The 23,178-nt window shown below is 55.7% G+C and overlaps 1 protein-coding gene across 4 annotated transcripts in view; it reads left to right on the top strand.

Annotated features, from left to right (window-relative positions):
* SYNPO (synaptopodin) overlaps positions 1-23,178 on the top strand; it is a 53,864-nt gene that overhangs the window by 22,921 nt on the left and 7,765 nt on the right. The window contains exons 1-2 of one of the 4 annotated variants that reach the window (XM_082726198.1): positions 213-413; positions 20,553-22,906. In XM_082726198.1, coding sequence (XP_082582324.1) covers positions 20,885-22,906 — 2,022 coding nt within the window. In that variant the 5' untranslated portion in view covers positions 213-413; positions 20,553-20,884. Of the gene's footprint in view, positions 1-212; positions 414-14,971; positions 15,260-20,552; positions 22,907-23,178 lie in introns of those variants that run through there. The other 3 variants (XM_082726199.1, XM_082726197.1, XM_082726196.1) reach the window with 3 other exon arrangements.

The following is a 23,178-nucleotide window of genomic DNA, read 5'->3' as shown; positions in this document are numbered from 1 at the left end:
GAAACGAAAAAGGAGGAGGCAACGGAGAGACATTCGAGTGTGGCACAAGGGAGGAAAGCGGGAGGAAAGGAGCACCGCCGGGATCCCCGGGCCGAGCCCGCGGGGTGGGGTTGAGGGAGTCGCCCCTCCGGGGGGGCTGGGCGGGGCGGCGGGCGGGGCGGCGCTAGGGCCCCGGGGAGCTAGAGGCAGGAGCGCGTCTCGCCCGCCCGCCCAGCCCTCCCGGCTCCCCGCTCCGGGTCCCGGAGCAGCCCGCTAGGTGGTGGCGGCGGCGGCGGCAACGACGCGGAGGGGGCGCCCGGGGCGGAGCGGAGACTGCGGGGGTCTCGGGGGCGGGGCGCACTGACGGACGCGGCCAGGTACGCGGTGGCGGCTGCGGCGCCGGTGAGCCCGGGGACAGCGCGCGGCGGCAGGAGGTGAGTGAGGGGAGCTGGCGGGGCAGGGGTGCCGGCGCCCGGCGAGCCTCGCCCCTTCCCACCTGTGCTGTTCCCCGCGCCGCGCAGGTGGAGGTGGCACATCTGGGCTCCAGTGCCCGCGCGCAGGGTGACCTTGGCCGAGTCGCTGCTACACTGTGGACCTCAGTTTTCCCATCTGTACCGTGGCGGGGGGCCGGGGCGGGGGTGGGGGTAGTCTGAAAAATCGGGAATCTCTGGAGCAGCCCCGGAGCGAAAAGACGCCCCGACGCGGGGAAGCTACTTCTCGGGGCTGCGCGGGGGCTCCGGCCTTCGAGTCCCAACCCGCAAGCACCTCGGGGACCGGGACAGCCAGGGCTGACGGGTGGGCACGGGTCGGAGGGGTCTGCGGCCCCTAGCCGGCTCCGGGAAAGGCGGGCCGGGCTCGCGCCGGGTTGACCAACATGGGCGCCCGTGGGGTAGCAGAACAGCGTGTGCTGGCCTCGCGTCCCCCTTCCCGCGGGCGGGGCGGCGGCGCCGGGCTCCGGCGGCGAGGGCGAGGGCGAGGCTTGCAGGACCTTGCGACCGCGGGGACCACCGGCCGAGCGCTCTGGGGAAATCGAGGCCCTTCCTGAGCGCCTAGGGGGGCAGAGAAGGAACTGTCTTAAAGGCTCTATCTCAGATTCGCACAACTCCCGGACCACTACTCCGAGGTGAGGGGCCATGGAGGTGAAGTGAGGGGAGGGTGGGGCTCCTACTGAGCCCCTACAATGCGGAATCAGGGGCTCCAAAGAGCCCCTGAGAAGGCTTCTCTGAGGACTCTGGGCAAAGGGTCTCCCTTTCTCCCTCCCCCCACCCCCAGTTATGGGCTTACTCTGGATTGGGACAGGGACCCCCTGTATTCCCCGTCTGGGTTGTCTACAAGGAGCCAGAGTGAGCAGGGAAGAGCCAGACACCCCACTCCCACTTTATTCTGAGTGACAAGTGGCTCTGGAATAAACCAACTTGCTGTGCGATCTGGAGACAAGCCCTGTCCTCTCTGGCTCCCCATGAGAGAGTGAGTAGAGTGACCCCTGAGGGGACAACTGCCTTGGAGACAGCAGGGACCAGATGGGTGAAAGGGCAGTTCCAGGGTGCCCCACCCCTGTCATGTTGCAAGGGTGGGATGAGATCAGATGCTGATCAGAGGGACTAGGGTATGCTGGGAGGGACTGGAAGTCGTGGTGCCCACCAGCCTGTCACCACCCCCACGCCTGACCCCGTCCTGTGCTGGGGGACAGAGCCACAGACCAACCTCTGTATTACCTCAGGCAGTGGGATGGGGCTCCTCCAGGGAGTTGAAAATGCCATTTGGAGTGGGGTCCCCGGCCTCTGTCTCTATATGAAACCTTGGTTTGGCTCTTCTCTCTGGTCTTCAGTTTCCCCATCTGTACAAGGGGAATGCCCCAGAATCACTGTAGTTTGATATTCAGAGAACTTCTGAAAGACAAGTTTTTTGCTGCCGTGCTGCCCCCAGCTCCCACTTTTTTCAGGGTGGCCCCCACTTTGCAGGTTGTGGACTAGCTCCCCCCACATCCCAAACTAGCACCCAAATTAAGCTGTGGTTGGAATCATCATTTATGGTTAAAATCAAACCTTTACCCCCTTCCCTCTCTTGTTGGCTGTTGCCCTTCCCCTAAGGTGAGAAAAAGGACAAAAGCCTGTAGTATTCAGGTGCCCACTTCATAGAGAATCCTCAGCCTCTTCGGTCAGCATTTTATCTAAGCTCCCCATTCTAGAGTTGGGGAGACTGAGTCTGGGGATGGGATGAGATCGGCCCAGGGCAGTTCTGTGAGTAGAAGGCAGCAGAGCCACTTTCCTTAGGACAGCAGCTCCTTGATAAGGGAGGGGGGCAAGTGACACAGGAAGATCTATAGAGATGGGAGAAGCACAGGAGGAAACTTCTCTGAATGTTCTTTTCCCCCTGGCCGTGCCCTCTTGCCGTGGTTGCCACATGTCACCCTGAGCCTAGAAGGTAGACGGGGCATGGGTCAGCACACTCCTTCCACCTGCCGGTGCTGACGTTGCATGGGCTCTACACACCTGCAGGTCTAGGGGCCTGGCCTGAGAGGCACCTTTCCTTCAGGGCAGCTCCCAGCCTTCCAGACATGAGCTCATCAGAGCTGTTGATGCCAGGAAGGGCGGGACCGAGGGGGGAAGCAGGCAGGGCTGCCCAGCTTGGGTTGGGTGCCTCCATTGTGGAGGGTTTGTAGGCTCTGGCCCCCACTGTTGTGTGGAGGCAGGGACTAGATAGGCCAGCAGAGGGTCATGGGAGGGCGGGGGGGTGGATGGCCAAGTGCCCTGGGCTGCAGATCAGGGAGCTGGGTATTAAGCCGATATCTGTGCTTGCTTGCTGTGTGACCTTGGATGAATCCCTTTCTTTTTATGGACTTCAGTGTCCCTGGCTAGCTACAGGATGAGGTGGGTCCTTAGGCACTAGGGTTACAGTGGTGAACAAGACAGATAAATGGGTCCCTGTCCTCAAGGAGCTCACATTTTGATCAGAGAGATAGACCAGAAAATGGATGGCAAAGAAATAAGACATTTTCAGATAGATAAATTATATATGTATATAATTTATCTACCAATTATATATGTATATAATTTATCTATCTGATAAAAAGATATATATATATATATATATATATATATATATATATACACACACATACACAAAAGCCATGCTACTGAGATGGAGGACAGTTTGAAGGGGCTACTTTGTGTTGGTGGTTAGGGAAGGCCTCTCTCATTCCACTGGAGTGGAGACCTGACTATTTTCTGGAGGAGTGGTCATGGCTGGCTTCATGGAGGAGACATGTCCAGGACCTGGATCTAGAAGAAGGGGAGGGATTTGGTTGGGAGGAAGGGCATTTCAAAGAACAATAAATGGTTTAAACCAGAAGCTGGGGTTGGGGTACGGGTGGGGGCGACCATTGGCTGCAGATTATGAAAATGCCCTTCATCCCTCATGGCTTCAGGCTGCAGACCCAAAGGAGCCCCTGGCCTGTGATCTGGTCAGAGGGGTGGCTGGGCTCTTTTGAGTTAGGCCTGTGTATGTGTGAGCTCATAGTTCTTTGTGAACTGTCCCCGGACCCTGGGGCTCAGTCGCTACCCAGTGTGGCCAGAGGAATCAATGTGGGGACATTGATTACAGGCCCTGTAATTCCAGAGACTTACAAAAGCCCTCTCTCTCCAGAATGAAATCTTTACCAACTGGCCACTGCCTGAAATTCCACCATCCTGGCTTCATCTTTTCCACTCGTTGAGGCAGTATAGTGTAGAGCTGTAGCAACCCTCTCCTCCCCTGCCCAGCCTCCCAGGGCCACTGCAGGTGAAGCAAAATTCAGCCTACTCCTGTGTGACCAGTTTCCTGTATGGCTAACATGCAGATTTGGTGGCTGGACCCCTGGGTTCTCCTCCTGGCTAGCTGGGAGATCGGAGGCACATTCTATAACCTTTCTGGGCTTGCATTTCCTCATCTATAAATAGAAATAATAATAAACCCTATCTTTACTGTTGTCTTGAAATTAAATGATGATAAATGCTAAAAAAGATAACTATTCCTTCTTAGATAGTATTGTCATGTTTTGATCTCTGTGAAAATAGCAAGCCTTTGAGGAGATGGACACTAGCTCAAGATTCATATCAGGATAAGTGGCTTTTTTTTTTTTTTAAGATTTTATTTATTTGACAGACAGAGATCATAGGTAGGCAGAGAGAGAGAGAGGAAGGGAAGCAGGCTCCCTGCTGAGCAGAGAGCCTAATGCAGGGCTCCATCCTAGGACCCCCAGATCATGACCTGAGCCGAAGGCAGAGGCTTTAACCCACTGAGCCACCCATGCACCCCTGGGATAAGTGGCTTTTTGATGTTTAGCCAGAAACAGGTTTTGATGGCCAGAGGATGGGTACAGTGCAGTGGAAAAGGGCCTGGACTGCACTTCGGGAACAAATACTTGAACCTCTGGTTTTAGCTAACTGGTTGGTGGTTTTGGGCAAATCATTCGTTTCCTCTGGGGCTCAGGCTCTGGTTCTGAGCTGTGATGAAATGGGGTAGAAAAGATGTGAGGGGATCATGGGCAAGAAAGAGCTCGGCGGACATTAAGAACATGGAGCCAGGAGGAGAGGCTAGGAAGGGGCGGCCTGAATGAGTCCCACAGACAGAGGGGAGGCTGACCGGAGACTCACACATCTAATCTTCTGGAATAAAATCTCTTGGAGACAGATAAAAACCAAAGTTCTTTAAAAAAAAAAAAGTTAATGTTTATGGTTAACTGTGTGCCAAGGGCATCCTAAGGTCTTTACATGTCATCAACTTCATGAAGTAAGTGCTGTTATTATCAGTGTTTTACAGATGGGAAACTGAAGCACAGAGAGGTTAAGTGAACTTCCCAAGGTCACACAGCTGGTAAGCGGCCAGATTCTAACCCAGGCAGTTTTGCTTCTGTACAGAAGATAGCTTCTGTACAAACTCTTCTACTAGATGGTGTGCCAGAGGCTCAGAGAGGCCAGGCCACCTGCTTAAGAACACACAGCATTCCTTTTGATCCTCCTCATCTCTGTCCCTCAGGTCCTGGAAAGAGAAACCTGAGGTCTGGGATCTGGGGTTCTGGGGTTGGCCCTTGAGGCAGCTCAGCCTCTTTTCTCCCCAACCCCCTTGTCCCCTGGGAGTAGGTCAGAGAGGATCAAGTGTACCCTGGGAGGGCTGTGGGCCCAGAAGCTCTGCCAGGGCCTGGCGAGTGGGTGTCATTAGTGTCATGATCCCAAGAATTTGAGTTGAAGTGACCTCCTGTGGAGTCTGGCATGCCTTCCCTCACTATACGGATGGGGAAACTGAGTTCAGAGGGTCCAGGGACCCACCCAAGGTCACACAGGTGGGAGGTGCTCTTCCTTGCCAACCCTCCTGCCCTGATGTTTAGTACTCGTGGGCTCCCTGAAGCGATGGGACTTGGGGATCCTCCTCCTAGTCTCCAAGGTGGCTCTGGTCTCAGCCAGGACATGATTCCTGATACTGGGCCCTTTGGGAGGGTACATGGAGTTGGGGGGAGGGCGCTGATTAAAAAATAGACTGTCACGCGCATGGGGAGTCAGCATGCCATCACCCAGCGGGCGCCAGTTGGCTCCCCCAGGCCCAGCTGCCAGGCCCCACTCAGGGCTCCCGCTGGGGGCTCCGCCCACCCCACCCTGGCTCTGGGCCCGAGGCTGAATGTTCTCCCTCCCCTACCCCTGCCCAGCCTCCAGGCAGATGGCGCTCTCACTGAGCCTGGGTGGGCCTGAAGCTTAAGCTGTGCGCCTGGGATCTCTTGTCAGCACCTGCTGGCTGTGTGGCCTTGACTGGGGCTCTTTCCCTCTCTGGGCCTCAGACACACCAGAGTGGTGCTAGCAGTGAAAGCTCTTGACAGCTTCCCAAGTCTTTGCCAGACTCCATCTCTCATTCAACCCAGCAGACCATGCTAGAGATCCATCTCAGGGAGCGAGGTGCCCTGTGAAGCCCACTGACCTGGAGACCAGCAGAGCAGAGGACTGGACCGAGGGAATCTTGCGAACCCCAGTCTTGTACAACTTCTTCAGGGTGAGCAGGGCCAGAAACCACGGAGGTTTTTGCAGTAGTGATGTGAGCCATGTTTTTATCCATCGTTTCCTTCTCTCAGTTGACAAAAGATTACGGAGCCCCAGCAATGCAGGGGCAGAGCAGAGGAAGGACAGCCAAGGCCCCTGCCCTCCAGGGCTGCTAACTGTCGTCAGTCAGGGCAGACTGACGCTCAGAAAAATATGATGGAATTACAGATCTAATGAGAGTTTGGAGGAGAGGCAGAGGAATGTGACCTCTGAGGGCAGGCAGCCCTCCCTGAGACCCAGAAACAGACCTGAAGGGTGAGAAGTGTGGTCAGAAAGGGACAACCCAGGGGGTAAGGAAGAAAGCATTCTAGGCTTTCTAAGCAGCAGCTGATGCCAAGGCTCTGGGGTGAGGAGGTGCTTGGGCCCTCTCTGAGTGCTTGAAGGAGGGGCAGTATGACAGGAAGATACGCTCCTTTTGGGGGGAGGCTGCAACAGGGGGCTCACGGGCAGCGGGGCTGGTTATGCAGGGCCTAGAGCCTGGGAAGGGGTTTGAGGCCCATCCTGGGAAGGAGGAGTGACTGCCAGCGCTGGTGTGGGAGGCTGGTCCTGTCTTCTCTCTCCTTTCCCTTGGAGCTGCACCCTGAGAGAGCTGTCCCAGGGTCCTTCCACATTCCCCTAGGCTCCTTACCCAATGTCCAGATCTTCTTTGCAGCCTAATGGCCATCAGACGCACCTGCCTTCCAGGAGGTTCTGGTGGTCTATCAGGCCTCAAATGCAGGCTGGTGAGGGCATGTTCTTAGCTACCTACTCGGCTGAGTGCCTCTGTTCAGGAGAATTCTTTCTTTTATTCCTGTGAGAGCCTGTGGCCACAAGGAGGTTTGGTGTGGCTGAATGAAGGCCTGCCCCTGGATCTCTGGCCACTGCCTGTCACTGCCTCCTGTCCCCTGCCCCACTCCAAGCAGCACTATTCAACTCCAGAGTCTGTCCCGGCAAATCCTAGGAGGAGTTGGGGGACTGTGTTCTGAGCCTAGGTCTGCTGTGTGCTCTTGGGTACCTCCCTTCTGCTCTCTGGGCCTAAGCCTCTCCATCTGTATTGTTTGTGTGTTTTTTAAGACTTTATTTATTTATTTGACAGAGAGAGAGAGAGAGATCACAAGTAGGCAGAGAGGCATGTAGAGAGCTGGGGGAAGCAGGCTCCCTGCTGAGCAGAGAGCCCGATGCCGTCTAGATCCCAGGACCCTGAGATCATGATCTGAGCCTGAGGCTCATGACCTAAGGCAGAGACTTAACCTACTGAGCCACCCAGGTGCCCTCTCCATCTGTATCATAGGCAAATACTGTTTCCTGTGTTCAGTATATGGCCTATGGATACACGATCAGCATCACCTGGAACTTCTTAGAAAGAGACTCTCGGGCCTCACCCTCCGCCTCCTGAGTCCGAATCTGCGTTTTAACAACATCCCTGAACAATTACATTGAGTGTACATTGGAGTTTGAGAGGCCCTGTTCTAGGTGGGTCGCTTTTAAACTTTTTTTTTTTTTAATTTGACACAGAGAGATTACAAGTAAGGAGAGAGGCAGGCAGAGAGAGAGGGGGGAAGCAGGCTCTTCGCCGAGCAAAGAGCCCGATATGGGGCTTGATCCCAGGACCCTGAGATCATGACCTGAGCCGAAGGCAGAGGCTTAACCCTCTGAGCCATCCAGGTGCCCCGGTCGCTTTTAAACTTAAACATTTTTTTAAAAATTGAAAGCTACAGAATCTTCCTGTCTCTCTGTGAAGTTTTACATATGAAACACATAAGAGGGGAACCACCCACTCTGTATTTATGCATCGCACGAACAGGGACGGGGAGGAGTGTGGTGGGGTGGTTGAGGCCTGGGCGTATTAGGAGGGGCATCGGAAGGGAGGAGGAGAGGATAACAGGAAGAGGGTGGGGTGGTGTCCCATCTTCTCTGGCTTCTTCCTTTCCCCTGGAGAGCCCCTGACCAGGTGCCTGGAAGAGCCCTTTCAGTTCTGATGTGCAGGGTTCTTTGTCTTCACGGGCTTGGAAAGCTGGGCTTGGAAGGAGGGCGCTTGACCATCCACAGCCTGGCAAGACCTTGTTCCCTGCCTGTCTCCATCTTGGTGTCCTGTTCTCTTCCCTGTGGAATTCCTGAAAGGGTAGCCGGTGCTATTCTTAGCATGACAGGACAGTGAGGAGAGAACATGCTAGTGCATTATTTATGCCTCTGAGTCAACAGGATTACATTCAGAGCTCGAAGAACACCACCCTCCCCGGATGGCCGTCATTGTCACTTCCCATGAACCCGTCACCCATCCCTTCTTGGCCCTGACCATTCCTGCTCGGAGCCTCCAGCCCCTAAGCTGGGAAATGGGTCATGAAATAGAAGGGGAAGCAGGGACTAGGACAGAGTTGTTTTGGAGATATCATTTCATTTCTGTGTTCATTCAACACATGTTTATTGAGCACACATTATACTCGGTAGGTGTGGGTACACAGGTGAATGAAACAGAATCCCTGCCTTCCAGAAGCTTCCGCTTGAGCCTGTGAGTCCACGGCGCTGTGTTCTCCCAGGAGCACCCATGCTAGGCCTGATGCTAGGTGCTTGGCACACCTGAGATCTAGTCCGCACAACCATGTTGCGGGGTAGGGATGAGGGGAGCCCTTTACAAGGGGGAAAGCTGGGCGTAGCATTTATAGGACGCGCTCAAGGTAGTGATCTGCTCAGCTGGCATTTGAACTGGGGGTGCTGGGAACAGAAGGACCACTTGGGATCAAATGGTAGCATGTAAGGTACCATTGAGGGAATTGGGGGAGCCCCTGCACTGCCCGGTGAGAGGGACATTATGGCTAGAAGGAACCGACCTGTTTGTGGTTGTCCTGTTCTTGGCGAACCTGGAGTTACTGGAGAAGTCATGTGTGTCTGGAGGCTTTGCAAGCCCATAGGGAAAGGACAGGTACACTGTGGGCCAAAAGTCAGAGCGATTGGGGATGGGGCGATAAGGCCCTGGGGCCTCATGATGTTGAGCCGAGGGAGAGCTGCATTCTGGGAGATTCTGGCCAGGCCCCTTGGTCGCTCTCTGCCTCAGTCGTCTGGTCTAGAAAATAGTGTAACAATCCCTGCTCGGCTTCTGTCTCTGACAGATGCGAAGGGGCTGGTAAAACGAGAAAAGGGCGCACAGCCAAGGGATGGCATATTACGTAAATACATATATTTTCTTAAGTGTATTTTTCGTTAACATTATGGGGTCTCCCTATGTATCAAACTATGTTCCAGCCATTTCCTCGTATGTTAATTCACTTATAAACACGTTAATAAAAGCATGCGTTGTAAAGCCTAGTGGGTCCCCAACTTGGCAGTGTTTCAGAACCCCTCAGGGGGACTGTTAAGGTGGACAGTCTGTGGTCCAGGGCTGGGGTGGATCCCAGGAATGTACCTTTGGGACATACTTCCTGAGGGATCCTTGAGCACCTGCAGGTTTCTGCTCTGGGCCAGAGAGGGAACGGCCTCTCTGCTCATCAGCTGCTCTGTATACCCGCACCCCCCAACCCCGTAACCTGAAGGCACAAAGCCAGGGACGGGGATGGTGACATGTGGTAATGCTGGTGGCAGCTGGTAACATTTACAGTGCCCTGCGAGGCATTTTACATGGCTTTTCTGTTTAATTGCAGCATGGGTAGAAAAGGGGACACTCTCCGCAAGGACAAAACCCACTGGCACATTTGAGTATTGGGGGTAGATTCTTACGTATTGCTGGAAAGTGGAGACCAGGACCGAAGGGTAGAGAGGCTGGAGAGGAGAATTTGAAGTCACACTCGCCGTGCACTTAACCTTTTACAGTAGCGTGTGCCCTCCAGGCAGGGGCCGTGTGGCAGCTCAGCTCCCCGTGGGTGGACTGGGCAAGCTGGCGGGAGAGGGCTGCATGGGCCCTCTGCCTGCGGCAGGTACATCTGGGCCAGTCGGCCACCCGGGGAGCCGTGTGTCTTGCTGGCACACGTGCAGGTGCTCAGTGCATACACACTCGCATGTAGGTTCTGCCCCCTCTGAGGGAGTGCCGGCAGGCCTCCGTGTACTGCAGGCGTGAAACAGGCAGCGCCTGTGCGTGTTGGTGAGAGCGCAGAGGCGGAGGTGCTGCTGCAGGGTAGGCTGTCGCCAGCACTGAGAAGCTACCGAGAATGCATGTTGCAGGGTGTGTGCGCGCATGCCTGTGTGCCCGCGCGCGTGTGTGTGTACGTGCACGCGTGCATGCACAAATGGCTGCCAAGCAGGGGGATCCCTCAGATCCTGATGAACCATTAGAGAACTTGGTTTCTTTTCTTCTCTTTTTTCTTTTTTTAAAATTTTATTTATTTATTTGACAGAGAAAGAGAGAGAGATCACAAGTAGGCAGAGAGGCAGGCAGAGAGAGAGCACGGGGGAAGCAGGCTCCCCGCCGAGCAGAGAGCCCAATGCGGAGCTCGATCCAAGTACCTCGAGATCATGACCCTGGCTGAAGGCAGAGGCTTAACCCTCCGAGCCACCCAGGCACCCCGTCCCCGCATCCATCCCCACATCCACCTTATGGGCCCCATCCTCAGACCTGCTAGGTGCGAGCCTGCCTCAGGACCTTAACACCCCCTGTTCCCTCCGCCTGATCTCTCTTTTTTCCTACACACACGCAGGCCTCACTCCCTCACCTGCTTACTTCTTCATGCAGGTGTGACTTCTCAGGGGCTTCAGCTACTGTATTTCTCTTTGCAGACCCTCCCCCTCCCCCATGCAGTCAGTATATGTCTCGTGCCTGCTTTATCTTGTTAACTCGTGTAGGTGTCATCTTGCTCCCCTACCAGAATGCAAGCAGGGACCTTTGTCCGTCACTCTTCATGGCTGTGAACAGTGCCATGCCCTTGGCTGGGGTACAGTAAATATCGGGGGAGGGAATGAGTCCATCACCACCTCTACTTCCCTTTTTCCTTTAAAGTGTCTAACTTTCATTACCGAAATACCTACTTTTCCCCAAGCAGGAATATGCCCTTCACAGGTTTGACGTGTTCGTTACACTCCTCTGTCACTACCCACGTGAAACCTACCTACCTAGTATGATTTCAGGTCTCAGGGTCCCACTTAGATCCTTTGGCTTCCGCTAGAGGCGTGGGACACCATACTCTAGGAATCATTGTTCCAATCTGATCCTCTCTTTGGACACATGGACAAACAGAAGCCCAAAGATGGTCAGGAAATAGTCCAGTGTCTCACCCAAACTGTGACAGGACAGATCCTGGGGCCAAATCTCTTGGCCTCTAGTCTTCTGTTTTTTTTGCAGTTTGAGGGACAAGGAGCAGGCAAGGGCTGGGTGGTCCAGCCTGTCCTCTGGCAGTGGACTCCTCCTGCTGGAGGTGAGCCAGACAGGCCTGGTCACTGGGGGATGGCATGAGCGCATGGCAGGGTCGGCAGCCTCCTGCATGCCCTAGGCCACGGTGCCCTCCAGGCTGTAGGGCAGTGCACTGGGAGGTGGAAGCCAGCCATGGCTGCGCCTTCCCTCCTGGGACTCTTGTAGCTGGGGCACTCCCAAAGGGCCTGGGCACTCACGTCTAGCAAGGGGCATACCTGGGATTCAAACCTGGTTCTCTCTGCTACACCATGTTGGCTCGAGATGGGTGCTGGGGTGCCTTTGCGGAGAGGATGCTGGGGGAGGGAGGGATCTGAGAGTGCGGTGCAGTTGGGCCTGACTGTGAGCAGAAGAGCAAGACCAGACCCAGAGAGGGCCCGAGAAGGGAGGAAGAGAGACAGACAGACAGAGCCTGGGCCTTGCAGAGTTATGCAGAGGAGGCTTTGTGCAAACAGCTGAGTTCGGTCCCCCTCAGGCGAGTACAAAATTTCATACCACAGGAAGCATTTCTGCATCTCATTACGCAGCAGATATTATGATCTCTGTTTCACTGTTGAGGGAGTCGAGACCCAGAGAGGTGAGGCGATCTACGGAAGGCAGCCTGCGAGTATTACAGGACGCCTGCTTGAACAGGGCATAGGAGGAGAACAGGCCGCGCCTCCGGCTGGACTTGGTCGAGGAAGGCTTTCTGGAAAGGGCAGGCAGGCTGAACGGACGTGGGAGTGAGAGGCGGGAGTGGAGACCACATACCACTAACCAGCCAGATAACCTTGGCAAAGCCCAAAAACCTTTCTGAGCCTGTTTTCTCCTCTGTCAAATGGGTATAATGGCATCCCCAGGCCATAGCTTGCAAAGAGAAAATGAAACAACATAATAACCTAATGATACTACTTAAACCGAATGTCTGGAACTTAAGAAATTCCCAGCAAATAGCAGCTTGAGTGATAAAAGTCTAGTGTGTCCCGCCCCGACAAGTTTGCCCTCCACAGTCACCTGCCCTGACCAAGGGATTCCCAGAGCCTTCTTGGGCAGATGTGAGCAAGCTTGAGACCTCAGAGATTTGGCATGGCCTAGGGAGCCTCCAGGAGCCTGGGGCCTGGCAGCCTCCAGGGGACAGGCACCGGGTCCACTGTGGCCCTGGGCTCCTCCAGGCGCTCAGGCTCCTTGAGCTCCTTACCCTGCTGCCAGGACTCCTCTAAGCCCGGGCCAAGCCGTCATTATCATTCCTCCTGCGTTCTTTCTCCCGGGCTATTTATTTTTCTGTGAGGAAGGAATGTGGGGAATTTACCACAGGGTGCTGGCCTTCACTTTCGCTGCAGCAGCCTCTTCTGGAAGAGGGAAGCGGCCCAGACAGATGGCTGAGGAGGCCGAGGCGGACGCAGAGCAGGGTCAGGCTGAATCTGCAGCCTGGACGGTGGGCAGTTGTGTAACCCACCTGGAGGCCCAGGTACCACGGTGCCACTGGTCCCCTGGGGGAATGTGCCATGTAATGTACACAGCTTCGGTGGAACTCCCCCTGGAATACCCCATTCACTCTCAGACTACGGGCAAGCCCAGCGTTGGGCTGTGTTCCTCTCAAAGGTGCCTTCCTCTCCAGCTGGTCTTGATTTGGGGTAGGGGTGGTGGAGGGGAGTGGGGTGGGGATTGCCTTGAGCCTTCCAGCTTCCGCTGGGCTGGCACTATTGCTTGGAAAGCCTCCACAGTGCCATCTTTCAAGACCTAGAGCATATACATATGCCTCCTCCTCCAGGAAGCCTTCTGGGATTCCTTCTTCCTAATTAATTCTCTCAGTGCTTAATGGAATATTCTGCCTCTTAGGTCAAACCCTGTGATTTAAAGTTTCGTCTCCCTCTCCTCCCATAGACATGTTGCTCCCTCTCTCCTTCCTTCTCCCCATTTCTTCCAGGAACTACCCTCTAGAGCTCTGATCTAGAATCTAGATGAATCTGAGATCTAGAGGTTTCTAGAAATTGGCTCCCATTGGTGGGGCAAACTGTGAAGGTGGATTTGGATTTGGGGAGGGCTCATCCTTCAGTCATTAATTTCCTCCACACCTGAATGAGTGCCAGCCTCTGCTGAGTGTGGGGGCATTGAGAAAGGATGAAGACCTACTCTGGCCCCAGGATGCTACAGGCCAAGAGAAAGGGCTGCATCTTTGTGGAGGGCCCAATGTGCCAGGCCCTGGGCTGGGTGCTGAAGACCCAGAGATGGACTAGGCCCACCACACCCCTGGCAGAGGCAGTTTGGGGGAAGTCATCTCTCCCCAGACTGGCTCACTGCCTTTTGTCTCCTGGATGAAACATTCTGTCTGGAAGGGCAGGGTGTGGCAGTTCTTTGCGTATTCTGGAGGCTCCCAGGGCTGGGGTGATGGAGGCTGGTGCAACAGGAGAGGACTTGGCTGGGCAGGCCTGGCTTACCTGGGCTCAAGTAGGAACTGGGGGCCCGAGTCTGAGCTTGGATCTCTGTGAACCAGTCCTTTCCAGTTTGCTGTGCACCTGGGGCTAAGCCTGCCTCTCTCTAGGTCACCATATTCAAGTCCCTGAAAATGTAATTGTAGATTGGTGTTTAGGCCAGTAGAGCAGATAGGAGAGGGGTGGTGGCTCCTGGTCCTTGGCAGAAAAGGACCCTATAGCAGAGGCCCAGCAATGAGCAATGCTTGTGGCCTAAAGGGATTGCTGCCAGCTAAGGCCCATACCTACCTGACAACCTTCTTCTTAGTTTCCCCCCAACCCACCCATTTTTCCTGCCTGATCCCAACCCACTTCCAGCTACAGATGCCAGGAGTTGGGCTAGGCCTGCTTCCCCTCAGGCCTTGGCTCCTAAACTTTCTCAGCCTGCTCTGAGGCCCTGGGGCCTGCTTGAGCTAGGGGTGGAGCACTGATCTCAGGAGTCTGGATGGATCCATGAGGGCTTCCTGGAAGCAGCAGCAGCTGGGCTGAGCCTGGATGGGGGATGGGGAAAATGAGCTCTTCAGAACAAGGGGGCCCAGGCTTGGTTGGCACCAGACTCCCAGCTCCAACTCTGCTCTGCCTGCCCCCTTGCTGGCTGTGGGACCCGGGGTGAGCTCTCTAATTCTGTGGGTCTCTTTTTCCACAACACAGGTCGGGAAGCCTCCCCTATGAGTTGGTGTGAGGTTTCATTGAGAAAATACAGGCTCACCCCTTTGCTTAGCAGCGGCTGGTGCTCCTCGCATGATGGCTATTGTTGTCTTCATTGACTTTATTGTTATTCTGCGAGCACACGTGGAAGATGTGGGGGACAGGGGAGAATACAGAAGGGAAGACTTTGGGACCCCTGATCAGGTGCAGACCACACAGGGGAAGCGGGAACTGCCAGGGGGCGCATGGGAGCCCTTGGGTTCTCTGTGGCCGCTGGGAGGGCACAGAGAGCAGGTTAGTAAGCCCTCAGGCAGGCTCTGGTGGCAGGGGCCCTGAATGCCGTGATGAGGACTTGCTGTTTGATCCTCCACATCCTGGGGAGGCAGGAGAGAGAAATGAGCGAGGCCAGGCAGAGGAAGATGAATCTGGCATCACGGGGCGGGTAGATTGGCGGAGGAGAGACTGGGGGGGCGGAGAGGCCATTTAAAAAGCTGTTGCAAAATCGGTTTTCCTGATAAAGAGCTGGGCTGAGTCATCTGTGGAGGAGAGAAGTCACATCCAGCTCCTGCACTGCCTTCGAAGTGGGATTTTCCTCTCTTTGTCAGCGGGGCAATTGGCTGCCTTTCCCGGAGGCTTTGAGAACCGAGGCCGGCTCAGCATCCAGGGGGAAGCTGGGCTGCAGGGAGGACCCAGCTGGAGTGAGTAAGAGGAGCACATGGCAGTGCCTTTGTGGTTTGGGGTGTGTGACTTAGGGCCTCTGGCCTCCCTCTCTGGTCTCAGCTCCCCTCTGGGCATCAAGAAAAGAGGTATGGATGACTTCTGCCAGCCTGTTAGTGGCAAGGCTGGAGCTAGGTCTGGGGCTCCCTGTTTCTGTTCTTATGCATCTCCCATGCCTGGCAGTCCTCCTCACCTTAGTATGAATTACTCTCCTCCTGAGAGGAAGGCAGCCTGCTGAGATTCAGTCAGGTTGCACTCCCTGGGACTCTGGCATGGTTGGAGCACTCCCTAGGGAACAGAGGCTGTGTCATTTCCTCCTGCGGCCGGGAGAAGATGGGGTAGAGGCTGGCAAGGCGGCCAGGCCATTACTCAGGCCCAGTTCATCTTCCTGCCCCTAGCTAAGCCAGAGGTTGTGTAGCGGCCAGCCATTGGTTCCTTCCTGACCCCGGCAGGGGGGCGGTTTACCCAGCCTGCTCACCTGTCCCATTGCCAAGACTCCCAGGCGACCACAATGGGCTGCCTCCAGCCAGTCTCCATTCCCTCCTCTGGCTCCCTGTCCCACTCCACCCTCTTTGGGGCCTGGGTACTCCCATTGACTGTAGTCGTGTGAAGAAGCATTTCCTTGAATTCTCTCCCTGTCCTGACCTTCTGCTCTGGCCTCCCTTCCCCTGCCCCACCTCCTTCCTTCAGATCCTCTGTCCAGACAGGCCTGATGGTCAGCAGACCAGGCAACTGCCTACAGGGGTGATCAGGCTCGGAGAAAGGGCTTATCTCTGCCTAAGCACAACTGGAACTCAGGTCTCCTGCTTCCTGATACTATGCTCTCTCCATTCTACTGGTCTCTCATTTCCTAGCAGTCATTTCTACCTTAGTAAGAATGAGTTCTATCAGCTCTTCTCCTGTGAGAAAAAAGGGAGAGAGCATGGCTTGTTCTAGGCAGCTGAGAGGGGAGAGGGCACTGCTGGGGACACGGACCGTGAGGCGGAGAAACAGGCCGTCCTGCAGAGCCTTGTCCAAGTGCTCTGGAGCCTCTCTTGGTGTCCTTCCCTCCAAAGTCTGGGTCTAGAAGGCAGAACGGTTAAGGAATGAGACTCAGCAACCAGACTTAGAATTTTGAAAGTCAGCTCAGCTACTTCAAGTTGTATGGACTTGGATAGGTCTTTCTGAGCTGCAGGTTCATCTGCCAACTCGGGAGAATGAGAGGGCTGGCCTCTCGAGTTTGGGGCAAGAATTGAGAAGGAGGATGGGTGTAAAGTATGCAGCGCGGCCCCTGGTCAGTGGCAGGGGCTGCATGATGGCCAGTGGTCCTCATTCTGACAACTGTCCTTGGGGCTTCTTGTCTCCCCTACACTTAGGGAGTTACCTAAGTGTCCTTACCCTGTGTACTTAGGGAGTTACCCAGGTGTCCTTACCCTGGGCAGCTCTTCCTTGTGTCTGCCCTCACCCCTTCCTCTCCCGAAGGCCTGTCTTCAGAACTCCTGATCCACTGTCCAGAATGGGTCTTTCAAGGGCCAGCACCCCGTCCTGAGAAGAGGGGGGCGTCGTGGCTGACACAGGCACAGGCCGCAGCTGTGCAAATGGGGGGCTCAGTCGAGATACATATCCCCCCATGGTCCTTGGTCGCCTCCTGCTTCTCCGGCTTTGGGGAGCCCCATCTAGGTCCTGGCTGGCTGGGGCACGGCCAGGAACACCAGTTCCTGCTCTGGGGGACTTAGGGACCCCCCTCCCCTGGTGCCCTGAAGTGTGGGACTCTGGGGTGCCTGTGGCTAGCCCAGCCCCACTTCTCTCAGCTTTGTGCAGGGTGGCAGAAATCGGCTGGATCGCTGGCAGGGTCTTGCCCAAGCCTCCTGCCGGATTCCTTTTCGTGGAGTCACCGCAGGCTGGGGGGGGGGGCGGGAGCTCTCTTGGAGGCAGGGCTCTCTCACCCCTTGGCCTTTTCTGCTGCCCTCCTCTTGTCCCAGAACAGCAGCAGTGGGACTGGGCGGAGTTCCAAGCCCAGCTGGGGGTCAGCAGACAGGGTCCTGGCCCGAGGCCTACTCTGCCACCCTTTCCCTCTCTCAGCCTCCCAGGCCTGCTTAGCCCCCAAGGGCCCTTCATGCTCTGACATTTTGAGCATTTTCGAAACCCATGGCCTTTAGAACAAGTCTGGGGACAGGATGGAAGCAGAGAAGCAAGGAGAAAAACAGGCAAGTGCGGGGATATTAGGAGGTCTGGATTATTCAAACCCTGAAGCACTTTCTAGGAGCCTCAGGCTGTGGGAACGAGTTAGCCAGAAGGCTTGGTGCTCTCCGGAGTCACACAGAGCCGAGGTGAGCCAGCTCCGCTACTTTCTGGCTCTGTGACCTCAGGCAACTCACTTTACCTCTCCAAGCCTTGGTTTTCTCATTACTACAAAGTGGATAATAATAGTTAATGCTTCATAGCATTGTTGTGTGAATTAAATAAGATAATATGTATAATCAATGTTAGTAGTTGTGTCATAGGAAACACTAGTGGGATGACGACGGATGTGTATCCTGACCATGCCCCATGGGGAGGGGAATTGTGTCATACAGGGCTCTCAGGTTGGAAAGAAAAAGCTTTTCATCTATGTGGCAGTAGAGGTTGGGAGTTCACATAAAGAGTGACTTTATAGCAAAGGTGTACGCATTAGTAGAAGGCAGCTCTTTAGGGTAGTGAGCTCCCCGTCAGTGGAGTGTGTAAACAGAGGCTTGTAACTCAGGGGTGTGGTCTTAGGGACACAGGAATTATGAGGGTAGTTAGACCCAGTGGTGGCCATTCCCAAGACCCTGAGGCTCCGTAGTTTGGGGCAGTAATCCCTGCCTCTCCATAATGCTGAAATCCCCTGCAGGTGTGACCTTAAGAGAGTCACATCCCTTCTCAGGATCCTGATCTTAGGGAAGAACCTCCTTTGCCAGAAAAATTTCTGACCCCTTCCAGGGAGTAGAGTATGGTCACCACAGAGCAGCTTCTCCGGGGGTAGCATGCACCCTCTGCCCTGTCCCCCGGGGCTTGATGACAATGAGTACTGCTGGCATTCATGAACTCATTGCAGCCTTGCAACCCTAACGTCAGAGCTTTTATCACTGCTCCTCAGTTAAGGAAACTGGCTCTGAGAGGTGTGGGGACTTGCCAAGGTCGCACAAGTAGCAAACGGCGGAGCCCGGATTCGGGCCAGGAGTCCTGGTTTCTCGGCAGAGCAGAGGAGGTGAACACTGCTTGAACCCAGCAACCGCTCAGGGCCCTCCTGTGTGGCCTGTGTGCCCCCACTCAAGACCCCACCCCCGGGCGACAGCCTGGCCAAACCCGCAAATCCTTCATCTTTTAGAGATGGGGCAACCCAGGCAGGAGAGGAGTCCTACCAGGAGGGAGCAGGTGTCGGGGTGCACAGGGTAGGCTTTTCTGGACAGGTGGGCACAGGTATGTGTGGGTGGGGAGCCAGATCCTGATGGGAGGAGGGGAGAAGGAGGTAGGGACCAGAGAGCCTCTCTTCTGTGTGGGCCTCCCTGTGACCCTAGTGTGATGCTCTGGGCCTCAGTTTTCTCATCTATGTAATGGGGGTAGTGGTCAAATAGCTCCTCTGTAAGTGCCCTTCCAGCTCTGGGAGCCCATGAATTCTGAGCCTCGCTGGCAGGATGCCTAGAAAGACTGTCCCTGGAGACCCATTCAGCATGTCATGGCCAGTGCTAATGAGGGCATGGTAGGAGGGAGGGCAGGGTCAGATTCCTCAAGAACTAATTAGCTTCCCACAATAAGGAGGGGGAGAGGGAGGATGACAGAGGGAGGAGTTTTCCCAGCCACTGACGGAGCTGTTGACCATGGCCACAGGCTATCTCGTCCATCTGTCCACTGGTCCTTTTGTTCATTCATTGTTCCATAAGCATAAATTGAGCACCAACGGTGTGCCAGCTGGGCACTGGGGATATAGAGAGAAGTGGTTGCCTGCAGTGAGCTTACAGATTAACAGGGGTCTGACCCCAGCCTGATAGCCTGATCACCAACCTCAGGCCCCAGACTCCACAGCCCTAGACTGAGCCCGTCCCCAACCACTGACTCTGCCTGCTGTATATCCCAAAGGGACCTATTGGGACAAATGGGCAACTCGAGCATGGGTTGTGAACCCAGTAAGAACTGGTTTTGAGCCTAGCCTTGCTGCTCTTTGCCATGTGACCATGGAGTTACTTACAAAGCATCGGGACCTCATTTTCTGCTTCTGTAAAACAAGGGCAGGTAACGTTTGTCTTCCAGTGTTCTTGTGTGGACAAAATCAAGTAATGCAGTGTTCTAGTATAGTTGCTGCTGAAATTAGCCAAATACCCTACTCTCATGATATTAAAATATGAGAATTCTAAAACAACTATTTAAATAAAAGAAGAAACTCTGTAAGAAGGAACTGGTCACAGTTGTTACTGATTTGTGGTGGGAGTGCTCAGGGGTGGAGGGACATTTTTTACTGAAGGCTTTTTGGTTTTTTAAATTTTTGAATTTTTAGACCATGTGAATGCATTCCCTACTCTAAAAAGGGAATGTATTACTGTTAGTGTTTGCAAATGATTATACTATGAGTTTGAAAGTGAAAAGGACCCTAAGACAGACACATAGAAAATGTTCTGGGGGTTCATTCATGCATTTGGTAATGCCTACTAAGGGCCCCCTTTATGCCAGGCAGTATTCTAAGGGCAGGGGACCAAACGATGACCAGGTCAAACAAGGTCATTGCCCTGTTAGAGCTTATATTCTAGGTAATGTGTCTGACGATAAACAAGGAAACAGTGATTCCAAATGATGGTGAATGCCTTGAAGAAAATAAAGAGATGGGATAGGAGGGGAGAGGACTGATTATAGAGCAAGAATCCTCCAGAGAGGGAACATTCAAGCAAATCCTGTGTGGCAAGAAGAAACCAACATAGAATGCCACCTGGGAAAAGATCATTCCAAGCAGAGAAAAGAGCAAGTGCAAAGAAAGGTCCTGGGGCAGGAGCAAACTTGACATTTTCAAGGAATTGAAAGAGCCTAATGAGCAAAGGGTGGTAGGGGATGAGTCAGGGATGGAGTGGGCCTCTACTGCGAGGGTGATGTGTTCTTGCTGAGTCTGATAAAGTGCAGTATCAACAGCTTTCAGGGGGAAGCCAAATGAGGGGCCAGGTCATGCTGAAGGGGTAACCAGGGGAGGTTTTACACAGGTGTTAGTGTTTGAGTTGGGCCATGATTATTGGGGCAGGGATCATCATGAGGAGAGGGGATTCCAGAAAACAGCGAGGAAAGATCAGATTCCAGAGGAAAAGATCATCAGTAGGAGGGACACGGTGGCCATCTGTCTGTCTCTGTACCCCAGTGGCTCGCATTCCCATTTGCTAACTGGACCTCTGTCTCTCTCTGCAGCATTGGGCCTGAGCACTAGCCTCACTGAGAGAGATCTGAAAGAGGCCAAGGCCCGCAGCCAGCAGATCGCAGCCCAGCTCACCACCCCTCCCAGCTCCAACTCCCGCGGCGTCCAGCTCTTCAACAGGCGCCGGCAGAGGGTGAACGAGTTCACCTTGGAGAACCACAGCCGGAGGGGACAGAAGCCCAGCCAGGAGTCCCTCCAAGCGCCCCCTGCCAGCCCCGCAGGCTATGCCTCAGGGCTCAGCTTGAGTCCCACCTCACTGCCTGAACCAGGCCCTCCAAGGAACACCAGCAGCCAGATCCCCGACGTAGGGGTCCCTGTTCATAGCATGGAGGGATGCTCGGAGAAGGCCAATTTGCTGCGGCACCTGGAGAAGGTGGCCAGCGAGGAGGAGGAGGTACCGCTGGTGGTTTATTTGAAGGAGAATGCCGCCCTGCTGACGGCCAATGGGCTGCACCTGTCCCAGAACCGAGAAGCCCAGCAGAGCCCAGCAAGCCCGCCGACGGCGGAGGTCCACAGCCCGGCTGCAGACGTCAACCAGAACCTGTCCTCACTCAGTGGCACCCTCATCACGCCGACCTCGAACAGCAACCACAGCCTGCCGGCTGCAGACATCAACCAGAACCCGCCGGGCCCTGTCACCCCACAGAGCCCGCCGCTCTCAAGCAGCCCACAGCCCTCGGAGGCTCAGCTCCCTCCCAATGGCACAGTGTCCGATTCCAAACCCGGTACCCTGTGTTCCGGCGGGCAGCCGCCAGAGCCGGCTGTGGAGGTGAGACCTAGCATGCTCCTGATTGATAAGGTGTCAGTGCCACCTACCACCACCAACACCTTCTCCAGACAAACAACTCCCCTCTCCAGCTCCGGGACCCCGGCCCCAGATTTCCTGTCCAGCTCCCTGCTCATCGATTTACGGCCCAGTGCCCCAGCAGCGTCAGCAGAACAAGAGACGTCTGTGTGGGCAGCCACGGCCACTCCCACCAAGCTCTACAGTGAGGTCCACTTCACGCTGGCCAAGCCCCCATCAGTGGTCAACAGGACCGCCAGACCCTTCGGGATCCAGGGTTCAGGAAGCACCAGCCAGATAGAGCGGAGCCCCATGGTAGAGAGACGACATCTCGGAGAGAAGATCCTGACTCCCCAGCCCCCCAGCATGGCAGACAGGAGCCCTCGGCCACAGAGACACATGATGTCCCAGAGCCCCATGGTGGAAAGGAGGTCTGTGTCACAGCGAAGCCCCGCCTTGGAGAGACGCCCTTTGGGGAACTTCACCCCACCCCCAACCTATGCTGAGACCTTGTCCACGGCCCCCCCAGCTTCCCGGGTTAGGTCTCCCCCTTCCTACTCTGCCCTGTACCCCAGCTCTGACCCCAAGCCTTCTCCTCTGAAGGGCCAGGCCATTCCTGCCAGCAAGACAGGCATATTGGAGGAGTCAATGGCCCGCAGGGGCAGCCGGAAATCCATGTTCACCTTCGTGGAGAAGCCCAAGGTGACCCCGAACCCGGACCTGCTGGATCTTGTGCAGACGGCTGATGAGAAGCGGAGGCAGAGGGACCAGGGGGAGGCAGGCGTGGAGGAGGAGCCCTTTGCACTGGGGGCCGAGGCCTCCAACTTTCAGCAGGAGTCCGCGCCCCGGGACAGAGCCAGCCCTGCGGCGGCCGAGGAGGTCCTCCCGGAGTGGGCCTCGTGCCTCAAGTCCCCGCGCATCCAGGCCAAGCCGAAGCCCAAACCCAACCAGAACCTGTCCGAGGCCTCCGGGAAGGGGGCTGAGCTCTACGCCCGCCGCCAGTCCCGGATGGAGAAGTACGTCATCGAGTCCTCGGGCCACACCGAACTGGCCCGCTGCCCTTCGCCCACCATGTCCCTGCCTTCATCCTGGAAATATTCCACCAACGCTCCTGGCGGCTTCCGAGTGGCATCCCGGAGCCCAGCTCGGACCCCGCCCGCCTCCCTCTACCACGGCTACCTGCCCGAGAATGGGGTCCTGCGCCCCGAGCCCACTAAGCAGCCAGCCTACCAGCTGCGGCCCTCGCTCTTCGTCCTCTCGCCCATCAAGGAGCCTGTCAAGGCCTCGCCGAGAGCCGCCTCTCCTGCCAAGCCGAGCTCCCTGGACCTGGTGCCCAGCCTCCCCAAGGGGGCCCTCCCGGCGTCCCCAGCCCTGCCTCGGGCCTCCCGCTCCTCACCGGGCCTCTACAGCTCCCCCGGCCAGGACGGCCTCCAGCCCACAGCCGTGAGCCCGACCTACAGCAGTGATATCTCCCCCGTGTCGCCCTCCAGGGCGTGGTCTCCCCGCGCCAAGCAGGCCCCCAGGCCCTCCTTCTCCACCCGGAATGCTGGGATCGAGGCTCAGGTGTGGAAGCCTTCCTTCTGCTTCAAGTAGAGGACCCCACAGGGATCCCACTGCCTGGCAGGACCCCCTCTCAGAGGGCTGGATGGAGAGCAGATGTGGCTGAAAGCTGAGGGTCAAGAGTATGGGGCCTCGGGGCTCAAAGGTCGATGCTGCCACCAGCTAGCTTTGTGACTCTGGGCAGGTCGCCTCTGCTCTCTGGGCTGCAGCTGCCGCAAGGGTCATTAGACTCCATGTCTGAGGGACCCGCCGTCCCATACTGGGTCGGGGGGAGG

The sequence above is a fragment of the Mustela nivalis genome, assembly GCF_964662115.1.
Source record: "Mustela nivalis genome assembly, chromosome: 3".
NCBI classification, from domain to species: Eukaryota; Metazoa; Chordata; class Mammalia; order Carnivora; family Mustelidae; genus Mustela; species Mustela nivalis.
The sequence above is the reverse complement of the archived record's forward strand: the minus strand, read 5'-3'. Positions and strand labels throughout refer to the sequence as shown.